We start from the raw sequence: 12,946 nt of genomic DNA, 5'->3' as shown, positions 1-12,946 counted from the left end.
GTTTTGACCTTATTGTCAATGAAAATGTGAGGTTTAATGTGATTTTTGTCTCACCCTGTTGGAATTCTATTTCACATAACCACCTGCTTACTGTGCAATATCCCTTACAAATCAACTTTTAAGGCAATGTTGCAACAGGCTGCTTGTATGTTCCTTTATAATTCAATGTAGCGCATTTTCTTTTGTTGCTACATTAAATTGGGACTATGGACAAGCATCTTATTTTTGCCACTTTGAAGATTTTAGGATTTATACAAGTACTCTGCTGCTCTGGTGTGTCAATTTTTGAAGCTAAAGCATATTAAACAGGCAAAATAATATCTTTTGGATACGTAAATGTTAATAAGGCAAGGCAGCTTTATTTGTATAGTGCATTTCATACACGAGGGCAACTCAATGTGCTTTACATTGAAACATTAAAAGCATTGGAGACATTCAGACAGGCATAAAATAACATAATTAAAATTACAAATATAATAAAACAGAAAAGAAAAGGAAAAATAGAAAAATATTAAAAATTACATCAAAATTTGAATTTATAGTGAGTTAAAATAGACAGGAGGGCAGTGTCAAATAAAAAAAGTCTTAATCTTTGATTTAAAAGAGGTGAGAGTTGGAGCAGACCTGCAGCTTTCAGGGAGTGTGTTCCAGATATGTGGTGCATAATGACTAAACGCTGCTTCACCATGTTTCATTCTGACTCTAGGGACTGAAAGCAGACCAGTACCTGATGACCTCAGAGGTTGAGGTGGTTCTTTAAGTAGCAGCAGATCAGCAATGTATTTTGGGCCTAAACCATTCAGTGCTTTATAAACCATCAGCAGGATTTTAAAGTCTATTCTCTGACAGACAGGAAGCCAGTGTAGAGATCTAAGAACTGGAGTGATGTGGTCTACTGTTCTGGTCCTTGTTAGGACTCGAGCAGCAGCATTCTGTATGAGCTGCAGCCGTCTGATGGACTTTTTAGGGAGTCCTGTAAAGACACCGTTACAGTAGTCTAGTCTGCTAAAGATAAATGCATGGAGGAGTTTTTCTGCATCCTGCTGAGACATAAGTCCTTTAATCCTTGATATATTCTTAAGGTGATAGTAGGCGGACTTTGTAATTGTCTTAATGTGGCTGCTGAAATTAAGGTCTGACTAGATGACTACACCAAGGTTTCTGGCTTGGTTTGAACATTTCATCTGTGCAGATTGAAGTAGTCAAGGCAGTTAAGATTGGTGGAGATAGAGTAATGTGTAATGTGCATGTGAACATGTATGTACACTACCAGTCAAAAGTTTGGACACACCTTCTCATTCAATGGTTTTTATTTATTTTAGACATTGTAGATTAATACTGAAGACCTCTGAACAACACAACTGATGGTCTCAAACACATTAAGAAGGCAAGTCATTCTACAAATGAACTCTTAACAAGGCTCATGTTCATTAGAAACCATTCCAGGAGACCACTTCATGAAGCAGACTGAGAGAATACCAAGAGTGTGCAAAGCTGTCATGAAGGAAAAAGGGGGCTACTTTACAGAATCTAAAATATAAAACAGATTCTGCTTTGTTTAACACTTTTTGGTTCATTCAATAATTCCATATATGTTCTTTCATAGTTTTGATGTCTTCAGTATTAATCTACAGTGTTTACAATCATTACAATAAATACAAACCCTTGAATGAGAAGGTGTTTCCAAACTTTTGACTTGTAGTGTTCGTGAATGTGCGTTTTTGCAATGTGATCACTGAGCACCACGACTCCATGCTGAGGTCTTCCGCCTATGAATAGCTCCAGAAGACAGAAGTTAACCGTCCAATCAGCCGTCGCCCGCCCACTCAGGCAACAGCTTCCAATTCTGTAGGTAACCATGGCGATCACACAGGTAGAGAGAGGGGTGACCTGCACTTTAGAGGACGTGCCGATCGCTCCACCAACGCATCACTCATTCAGCTGTTGCTATCTAATTATGGTCAAATAATGATGCGAGTGGAGTGACCCTGCTCTCTGCTAACACTAACAGCTTTCTTTTTTTTTTATCAGTTAGAGAAAGGCTGTGAGATAGACAGAGAGGGAGAGAGGCTTTACATTACTTCTGTTCTTGTTTGATTGATTTACATCTCACAAAGAACAGCTGTTGTTCAGACGTTATACACCTGAAAGTCCAGAAGAAATGAAGAGGTTATTATTTAGATAATGCATAGATGTTGTATTTTTTAGACTACAAGTTTTGGAAATTTGTGTCCTAACATGCTCTCCACCAGTCTTTCACATCACTGTCAGCAGACGTTACACTACTCTGAACACAAAAATTCAGCTCGGCGTTGTTCGATGGCTTGTCAGGTGATTGCCAGAGCAGCACTTCATAAGAGAAATGAGGTGTGTCTGTGTGGAAATGCAGCAGACACTGAAATAGACTTACTCCCACACATGTAGAGATGAAGCTGAAGTTGTCTCTAACTGTGTCCGGAGTCATTTATCATACTGTTTATTTATTCAGTCTGGCTTTTATGTAGGGTTTAACAATTCTATTACTTAGTTTTTACTATTATATTGATTTCAATCTTGTTTTATTATTTTATTAATTTTAACTGTTTATTTGATTTTTATTTATTAATGTATATATTTTTTTTAATTAACTCCTCAGTTTTCTTGATATTTTTAGCATTAATTTTATATTCAACTCTTGTCCTTACCCTTTTTTTATTTATTTGTTTTAACTATCTATATTCTTAGGATACATTTGATGCATTAACTTATTGTAATAACACATTTTATTGTTGTTGGTGTGCATTAGTCTCTATTTTAAAGTCTTTTTTTATATGTCTTGCCATCATTTTATTTTTGCTATACAAATAAAGCCTGATTGATTGATTGATTGATTGATTGATTGATTGACTGATTGATTGATTGATTGATTGATTGATTGATTGATTGATTGATTGATTGATTGATTGATTGATTGATTGATTGATTGATTGATTGATTGATTGATTGATTTCATGGTCATGTGCTGTGCAATGAAGTAAAGAAGCTCAACATACATAGCAATAGTAACTAAAGAGGGTGGGACTTAGAATTAGTATTTCAAGAATGAATAATGCATTAAGTTCAGTAGACTGTTTTTTGTGTGTGTTTGTTTCTTTAAATATGTGTTGAATCTCTTTACTTCCTTGTCTTCCTCTTTACTTCTTTCCTTTCTTCTCGCTTCCTTGTCCCCTCTCCTTTCTATTCCTCTCTTTCCTACCTAGTTTCATTCCCTATACTTTCCCCTCTTCTCTTCTCCTCTACTTTTGTCTCCTCTTCCTCGTTTCCTCTCCTTTCCTCCCCTGGCTTTTTTCTCCCAGTGTTTCCTCTTTGTCACCCCCTGCTCTCCCTGTGTTTACCCCCCTCCAGTGAACAGTTACGGCGACGATGAAGATGAAGTCAGCTCCTCTGACAGTGAAGACGAGGTCCTGAAGCAGTTTGAGATATCTGTCTCGCGCTCGCAGAGTTTCCGTGCGGCAGCCACACAAAGCAGCGAGCAGCAGCAGACCCATCAGACGCAGCTCACTGTGGGTCGGCGACACAAGTTCACCCGCCTGTCGGACCAGGAGGAGGGCAGCACTGAGCCGTCAGACTGTGAAGGTGGGCTGATTGTTCCTAAACACACAGTTTGACATCAGTGGGGGAAAATAAACAAATAAACAAGCACATTTACTCAAGTTTTTAACATGATAGGATTTCAATAGTTCAATGTTTCTTATTCACATGTTTAGAATTCCATTATTTTGCATTTTTAAAACAGTATAAAGTCCATATTAACAATGCAAAACCATTTTACCCTATACATTTGGGATTTGGGAATTAAATGAATGCTAAAAATAGAGCTAGAAGACAGCTCCTCTTCTCTGCCTGCTTTTGAGATGTGATGACATCAGTCTGATTAGCTGCCACTCTGGGCTTCTGTAACAACATGCTAGTTTCACATGGCTTTCACATTTTTTTGTTTGATTTTCTATCACATGGAACAAACATCATGTGGTCTCATATTTGGTTCAGCTATCAGGGAAGTGTTTTAAAGGTGACATATCATGCAAAAATCAACTTGTCAATGTCTACAAACCCCCCGAGAATGAAAAGAATCCATTCTGCCCCTGTTCTGATTTCTCCACCTTTCTGTAAATGTGTGTGAAACCAGCCGTTTCAGACTTCAGTGTTTTTGTTACGTAACAACAATATCCGGTCTGTCACGGAGTCAGAGCTCGGAGCTTGTTCAGCCCATAGACTGTATAAAATACAACTCAACTCCTCCTCCGTTTTTCATTCCCTGCACACATGTGTGCTAACAAGGAGCTTAGGAGGGAGGCATGCTAGTTGTAGGCTGTCTTAATAAACACAGAGGTCGGTTTTACTCCCCACGTCTGCAGATTTGAAGATCTAGTGGATGATTTTTATTTATCATGGAAAAGTGCTAGTGCTAGTTAGCATAGCCACATAGCTACATGTCGTAGCTGTAGCTGTAGCTGTGTACCAAGACACACGTCGACATACTGACAAATCAAACAACAAGAAACACTAAATCTGTGACCAATCCTTCAGAAAGGTCCTGCTGCCTTTCTGGTAGAGGTCGGTTTTACTCCCCACGTCTGCAGATTTGAAGATCTAGTGGATGATTTTTATTTATCATGGATAAGTGCTAGCGCTAGTTAGCATAGCCGCATAGCTACATGTTCGTAGCTGTGTACCAAGACACACGTCAACATACTGATAAATAAAACAACAAGAAACACTAAATCTGTGACCAATGGTTCAGAAAGGTCCTGCTGCAGGCGCCTCTCCGTCAGGATCAGATTCTGGATCAGATTCAGAGGGTTGAAGTAACGCAGGTCTGTGAGCAGCCGTGTATATTCAGCCAACAAGTAAACATTAGATCAACGTGCTGCAGAGCCGAGGCCACACCCACTTCCTGAGGGGGCGTGGTCAGAGAGAAAACAGAGTGTTCTGAGGAGGACTGAAGAAGAGGGTTTTTCAGGCAGACCAAAATCTGATTTCAAAGTGTTTTTTTGAGCATAAACTTTAAAGACATGTTTTGAGGACCTCTTAGACCAATATATATTGATGAAAAAAGCGTGATATGTCACCTTTAAGATTAAAGCATGTTTCGATGTGAATCAGCTGACTGAAGGAGACGCTCAGCTGGGGTCTGCGGCTGAGTGACAGGTCTCCACGAGCGCTTTTTATCTCCGCCACCGGACTGATTGTGACCTGGTTGTGCGCCTGGCTGACACCTGACCACGTTCACATGCTTATTTTTCTCAGTAAGAACGAGTAGACGGAAAACCAGACGCTGTGAGTCTGAAATATGTTTCTGTTCTGTTGCAGCAAATCCACATGTTGTAGTCTGAGCCTTCACTTTATATGACTGTATGTCTGCTGACATTATAAGCCTGCTCCACACGTTGATATTCAGCTTGTTTGAACACCTCAATACGATCTGTAGCTATTCAATACTGTCAGTAATATGCACTGTGTCGTGAAGGAACATTTGATTCAGGGGAAAAAACGCATTTGGCATTGTTTTTGACATGGAAAACGTTCAGGGTTTTTTTAATGATTAATCAATAATTAATCGTTAATATTTCCAAAGATCAATCACGGAAAATGCTTGAAATTTACATCCCTTATACATATCTATTATTTCTTCATACCATCTCCTCTGATAGATCACCTTTATTCATTTTCATTACAGCTACCAAACGCAGACAGACATGAGCGACCTGCCTGTTTAAATGAGCAGCAGGTTGGTGGGTGGTGGTGACATTGTTAGGTTGGGGTCACACTGTCTCAACCCTCTAATTCATTTTCCCTCTTTAACCAACATGTAAGCTTTGTAGCAACACACACACACACACACACACACACACACACACACACACACACACACACACACACACACACACACACACACAGAGGCGGATGACTCACTCACCTCAGCCTGTTGCCATGGTCAGCACTGTATGCAGCCGTTGATATAACAGTCAGATCGACCTTAATGAGGCTGAATTGGAGATAATTGCTATTGATTGGTCTCAGGTACAGCCTGTTCTCAGAGTGTTTGTGTCTCAGGAAAGAACAAGGTTTGATGGATTAGACAATATCCCCCTGTTAACACACAGTGTCTCTAAATGAGGTTTAGGTAACTTCTTTGAGACCTACTACAGTCAGTAAGAGGGTGCACCAGTGTGTCCTCTGTTCAATGGTTTCTCACCTATCCTGGATTAAAGACGGTTCTCAGTCTGGCCTCAATCTGTGATCATTTTGACATTATTTTAACATTTAGTCTTGTGGACAGAATCCTAAGATAATTTTTATTCTTAAGTTGTTTTTTGCGGCTGTTTGAAGACAAAAGCTATAGCTATGTAACAACATGCCGTATATGGAGTACAGTACTTAATAATTTGGGCACGAATTATTCCCTATTTTTTAGGGAATTTTCTTCTAAAATCAATCCATCTGAAGCATGTTTTTCTTCCTTTGTGTTTGTATCAAATTATGTGTTAACATCATAGACTGTATAAAATATGGATGTAGTATCTGTGACGTCACCCATCTGTTCCTGAGCGCTGTTTTGAAGACAATCGACGGCGGCAGCCATATTGGAAATGCGGAACTCAACCAGGCAGAGTGTGACATAAAGAGGCGGAGTTTGAGCCTCTTAGCCAACAGCTATGTGTTCCCGACCGGGAGTCAAGTCAGTCATGTCCTTATTTGGGCAAAAACTCATAATCTTAATATCTTCTGAATCATCGCGTTAGAAATAAATTCACCCCCGTACAGTGTGTGCTGATAGAGAGATTAGCTACGTAGAGCCAAGCCGTTTTTGAACCAGGCTGTAAACATGTTTATTTCTGCTGTAAAGATCGTCTTTTTTGAATTGGTGTGTATGTGGTTTCCAGTGTTTCTACAGCCAGCCTCAAGCGGATTCTCGATTAATTACAGTTTATAACACTTCAGCATGGGCTTCATATTTTGAGACCGGAGGTTGCCGCTTGGTTTACATCAACGTTCTGTGCTAAGAACATTGCTAGAATAAGCTTAGCATCATGTCTGAACCTATCTCTATCCAGAGACTGAAAGCCTCTGTGAGTTTGTATGTAATGAAAATTAGGTCAACATATTATTGACCTAGCCTTAATATTTTTGGTAGAAGTTCGGGGACCAATAGAGGACTTATCTAGGCCAACCATGGAGCGATCTGAGTGTATTATTATTGTCATTATAAACAGGCGAGGGCTGTTTTTGCTATATTTACTTTTAATTAATCTACTTCATTAAATTCATCAGTATATTCAAGATGATACACACTAGCCTCAATGGATAGCATATAGTCACATGTTATTTGACACCCATAACATGAACAAAACAAACACAACATGAATGAAAAGATGAACACAAGAAGGAGTTGGGTTACTGAGGCTGCTCTACAAACACACATTCATCACATACACTGTGCTTACATGGCAACCTCAAAACAGGGTCCATGTATTTAGATAAGAAGCTTCAATGTTGATCTTGTAATTGTTTTGAAAATATCTGGATTTCTAACAGTGAAGATGTTGAATCTCTTGTCAAATGAGAAATCTTTCCTTGCGGAAATTAAGATGAACAATCTATATGACCAACATTTCACAATGTCTAACATGTATGGTGGGAAATGGTTTGTTGACCTTCTATATCATTAATCCTTGAATAAGTGAACCAAAAGGTAAAAATCTCAGTTTTGATAGTGGAACAACCCACAACTTGGGGTTTTTTCTCCAAAAGCTAAAGAATCAGTCAATACTCAACTCAATTATTTAAATCAGACAACTGGGTCAAATTTTCTCTCACACTCCTCACCGAGTGAACAAAGGGCCTAATACTGACCTTCCTCCTCTGTTTCCTCCTCTCTGCAGAGATGGAGACTCAGAACCGACAAAGTTTCAAGGACCCGCTGACGGCAGCGGCAGAGGAGAGAGAGAGGGCGTCCTCGCTGGTTCTGGAAAAACCTGCAAGTCTGGAGGTGTTGGACGTGAGGGCCAGCCCCACCCCCAGTATGAGGCGGCAGGCAGCGGACGGCAGCGAAGAGACGGAAAAAGCACTTGAAAATGAGAAGAATGATGCCACGGACAGCTCCTCCACCTGGAGCCCAGAGGTACTGCAGAATTTAGAAACAGATACTCTGAACAATTTCAGGTGAATTCAGCTAGCCTTAAAGGTGTGTTTGCCCTAAAAACTTTCTTATACACTGATCAACGTCCAATCTGGCTTGTGTCTTCACTGATGAAATTTTGATGAAACAGTTATCCCACTGCACCAAGAAACCCAATGATATACCCGTTCATTCATAAGAAACAGCAATGATGAGTGGTTGAAGGAGCATAAAATAACGCAATTCCACTGTCTCAGATTCCATTCTTAGTTTCTTTTTGTTCCTAGTCTCAGTGCATCCAAATGTGAACCAAAAAAAATATAAAATCAGATATCAGAAATACTTTATTTATCCTGGTGGAGAAATTCAGTCATTACAGTTTCTCTATACACAATAAGTTAGAATATCAAATAATATTAAGAGAAGAAGTAATTAATGAGAAATAAATACAAATACAATGAAAATAATGATAATAAAAGTATGAACAGAAGACAGAATAAGCTCTGTATAAAATCAATAGACGGTTGAAGTCCCCAGAGTTCAGGAAGAGGGCACTCTGGTGGTCTGTCTGGAGATCAGGAAGAGGGCACTCTGGTGGTCTGTCTGGAGTCTGGCTATGGCAGCCTTGAGAGCGTTGGACGCAGTAGTCGGGTTGGCAGAGGGGGGATGTAAACAGCTACCAGTATGACATGTGAGATCTCCCTGTGCAGATAATATGGTTGGAGGCCCACAGCGCTCTCGCTGCTATCCCGGTCTGCCCGGACAGACTGGAAGCCGTTGATGGAGACGTTGTGATCGGTAATATCCTGATGCAGCCACGTGTCTGTGGAGCATAACGTGACTCCTGGCTAGTTCTTGTAGCTGGTCCATCTTATAAGCCAGAGATCTCACGTTGGCCATGATGAGAGAGGAGACACAGCTCCTATCTACTTTCCATAAACCTGATATAACACCACAAGAAAATAAATAGTTTCCTGCAATTCTCAAAGTTGATACATCAAAAAAAAACAAAAAAACATAGCTATCAAGCAAAGTTAGCCTGCTAATCGTGTTAGCTAGCAAACAAGTAGCAAGAAATTAAGCTTTTTCAGATGAAAAGCACTTGATATATATTCATTACTCTCAACCAGGCTTGTGTTTATAGTGTTAATGTTTATTTCAATTTGTTCTTGATGAAAACAAAACTTTAATGCGAGAATATAAGAAGCCCGCTAACATTGCTAGCCTAAAAATCAAGAAGATTATTAGATGCTAACAGTTCCTCTGGTTTGCTAGCAACACTGTAAAACATTATAGCCACTTCTTGAGGGGGCGTGGTCAGAAAGCTCATTCTCATTTAAAGGCACAGACACAGAAAACAGCCTGTTCTGAGCAGGGCTGAAGAAGAGGGTTTTTCAGGCAGACCAAAATCTGATTTCAAAGTGTTTTTATGAGCAATAAACTTTAAAGACATGTTTTGGGGACCTCTTAGACCAATATATGTTGATGAAAAAGAGCATGATATGTCACCTTTAAAATAGATTAGAAACAGTAATTCTCCTAGCTTATAAAGAAAAGTAAAAACAAATTAGTCAAGGTATTTTACCTTAAGAAAAACTTGAAATTTAAATTGAAACAACAGAGAAATGTGTGTTTGTTCAACTAGGTAAGACAAGTTTTATAACTGCAATACAACTATATCATTCATTGTTTTAACTAGCAGTATAAAGTTGAATCAATGAAATATCAAAAGTTAATTAACATACATAACTTAAACTACAATATTGTGACAAATAGTACATTATAGTTAAAACAACTTTTTTAACTTTAATTTTGGATTTAAGACAATGCTAGTTTTGAAGTTGAATGAACTTACATTTCCAAGTTAAACCAGTTTGAAATGTCTTACAGTGAAGCAGTGACCATCAGACCATCAATTTAAACCAAAAAAGCTTCAAAAACATAACTGAACATCTGGATTATAGAAATGCTTAACAATTTCGTGAATAAAATAATGTTTATGTTCTCAGTCTTTGCCCTCAGTTACTCAGTTACACTACTTTGAACCTGCTGGAAGGACTGAAAACCCTCCAGAGGAGGATGACTAATATGAAAAGCCACCATTAGCTATTTTCATCCCCGGTATTTTCAAATGTAAAAAAAAATAACTAAATGTGAACAAGAGGAAAATTGGGTGGTTTTTATTCAATTATGTTTCTCCTGACTGAAGCTTTTTTCTGCTTTTAGTTCCTGGAAATAAGCGTTCGCTCTCGGTAAAAGTGAAGGTTTTAAAAGTGGAAGTAAGAGCCTTGAATGATTGTTGTAGAATTAGTCAGGAAGCAGATGCTGTTTATAGATCAGTGGGATCGCAGCTGCCTCTGTAAATATCATAATGCTTTGCAGGTGTGCGAAGAAAAGTTTGTCAGCAGCAGATCACCAAAAACTTTCAAAAATCCAAGGAAGGGATTACTTAACAGGGTCAGTGAGGTGATGGTGGCCCTGCTGTTACCCATCATGCTTGGCAGAGGTATCATCATTACACGGCTTTAAGAGGATTATCACTCTGCCATGTTATCCTCTCAGGTTTGATTTGGAAGGGAAAAAAAACAAACACAACCCACCGAGGCCTCGAGGTTTTGTATAAATAGTTGATATTTCCTTCGCTCTCCACGCTGCGTTGGCTAACAAACAGAAGCTCATGAATAATAATCACTCTGAGTGTGTGTGTGTGTGTATAAACAGTGTGCATAAATAAGTGCATAGATCTACTCGACATGTATTTCTGTGTGAGTACGGTGTGTGTGTTTGTGCGTGTAGGAGAGTGGGAATGTAGATTCTAACAACCTCTCAGTCAGCAAATCACACTTTGAAATTTGGAGCAATCTGTGCAGTAAACACCTCCCACACACACACACACACACACACACTCACACACACATACACACACTAATGGAGACTCATAGTGCAATCCAGAAACGCTTCATAAATAAGAAATGAGTTTGGATTAGTGGAGCTACAGAAACGAGGGGAGAGCCATGTTGTAGCAGTTTATTTACAGTTATGTAACTGTTGTCATTGCTAATGTTTCAGCTTAATAAACACTACCGCTGATAATAATGCTTATGACAATAACGCTTTAATGAGTATCACAACGTGGTGTGCTTTTACAGGCTGTCACTATCTGGTTGTTGAAACACACGTTGGTATAGATTGACCCATATTTAGCAACATGAGTTATCAATACTCATGTTCACTTCAGTGATGTGGGAACAAACACATATAGTAACATAAGGATCCTTCGTGCTGTCTTTTGTTGTATTGTAAGAAGTGATTTTAATCAGTTATACAAAACCAGGTCCCAGTGAAAAGTACATCTTTTACAACAACTGGTGTGCATCACTTAATGTGCCCTTCCATGCTGTTTAAGCTGGTGACAGGTGTCAATTTAGTATGTCTCAGAATGGATCTGTGGGTATGCTATTCATTGTTGAGGAATTGTTGATACACATTTTGCACCGTGAACTTTGTGCATTGACTAGAGGGTTAGGATGTCAAGGTGCTGTCTTATGACAAAGAAGAATGTCCCAAATGTACACACACTATCATGTCTCTGATATGTCTGTAGGCCTCACGACTACCTTTTAAGTCTCCTTTACTACTGCCATGCTTCAACTATACAGATGTTGTTGTTTTTAGGTTGTATCAATATTACCAATGATAAAGGTACTAAGTCTGCACAGCATTACTACCAATGCGAATATGTCTTTTGCTAAATCCGGACACTACCACGAACACGTGTTGCAAAACGATATGAAATGATACGTAACAAAATGATACGTAAGGGAAAGATACGATATGATACGAAACGATGATACGATAAAATATGAAACTAAAAACAAAACAATTTGATGCGATAAGATATGAATCAGAATCAGAATCAGAATCAGAATCAGCTTTATTCGCCAAGTATGCTTGAACACACAAGGAATTTGACTTTAGTAAACTGTGCTCTCTTTGTACAAGGCAGAATAGGAATAAGAATAAGAACTACAATAAAAAATAAAATAAAAATATAATAACAATAACCTTAGCTATAAATACAAAGAAACAACAAATAGGCTTGACTAATATGTACAGGCTAAAATAATATGATAAAGTGCAGTGGTGAGTTGCAGAGGTAGAGACGCTACGAAACAATAAGATATTAAATGCTACGAAATGATAAGACATGAAATGAAACAATTTGAAACAATACAAAACAATACAAAACAATATGAAACAATATGAAACAATACGATACATAGATAAGATAATTAATAAAACCATACGATACGAAACTATATGATACAATGAGATGTGAAATCGTCTCATCGTATATACAATATATACAATGTGAAACGATACGATAAGAAATGATACGATACCAAACGAAAGGAAACAGTACGATATGAAGCGATACAATACCAAACGAAACGAAACGAAACGATACTAAACAAAACGAAATGAAGCTTATCAAAACTAAACAATACAATAAGATACGAAACAAGACAAAAGGAGTCATGAAAAACACTTTATTACCTTCATTGAGAATTTTTTCATTGACTTAAATGCTGCATACATGTAGCTACCATTACACTAGCACTGACAAAACCAAACAGCAACGTAATATTAACTACGAAAAAACAGAACTGCTTCTGCCTCATTAATACGACTACCACTGATACTATTTCCAACTGTGCAATAACGCCGTTTCTGTTACAATTTGCAACCAAAATAAAATCAACTACTCATACAATCTCTGTTACA

General features: G+C 38.4%; 1 protein-coding gene across 2 annotated transcripts in view; it reads left to right on the top strand.

Moving 5' to 3' along the window:
- syt16 (synaptotagmin XVI) overlaps window positions 1–12,946 on the top strand; it is a 58,674-nt gene that overhangs the window by 33,688 nt on the left and 12,040 nt on the right. For both annotated transcript variants that reach the window (XM_034674300.1, XM_034674301.1), the window contains exons 3-4: window positions 3,385–3,615; window positions 7,926–8,164. In XM_034674300.1, coding sequence (XP_034530191.1) covers window positions 3,385–3,615; window positions 7,926–8,164 — 470 coding nt within the window. The remainder of the gene's footprint in view (window positions 1–3,384; window positions 3,616–7,925; window positions 8,165–12,946) is intronic.

Source organism: Notolabrus celidotus, chromosome 22, assembly GCF_009762535.1.
Source record: "Notolabrus celidotus isolate fNotCel1 chromosome 22, fNotCel1.pri, whole genome shotgun sequence".
NCBI lineage: Eukaryota > Metazoa > Chordata > Actinopteri > Labriformes > Labridae > Notolabrus > Notolabrus celidotus.
This window is presented reverse-complemented; position numbering and strand designations above follow the sequence as displayed.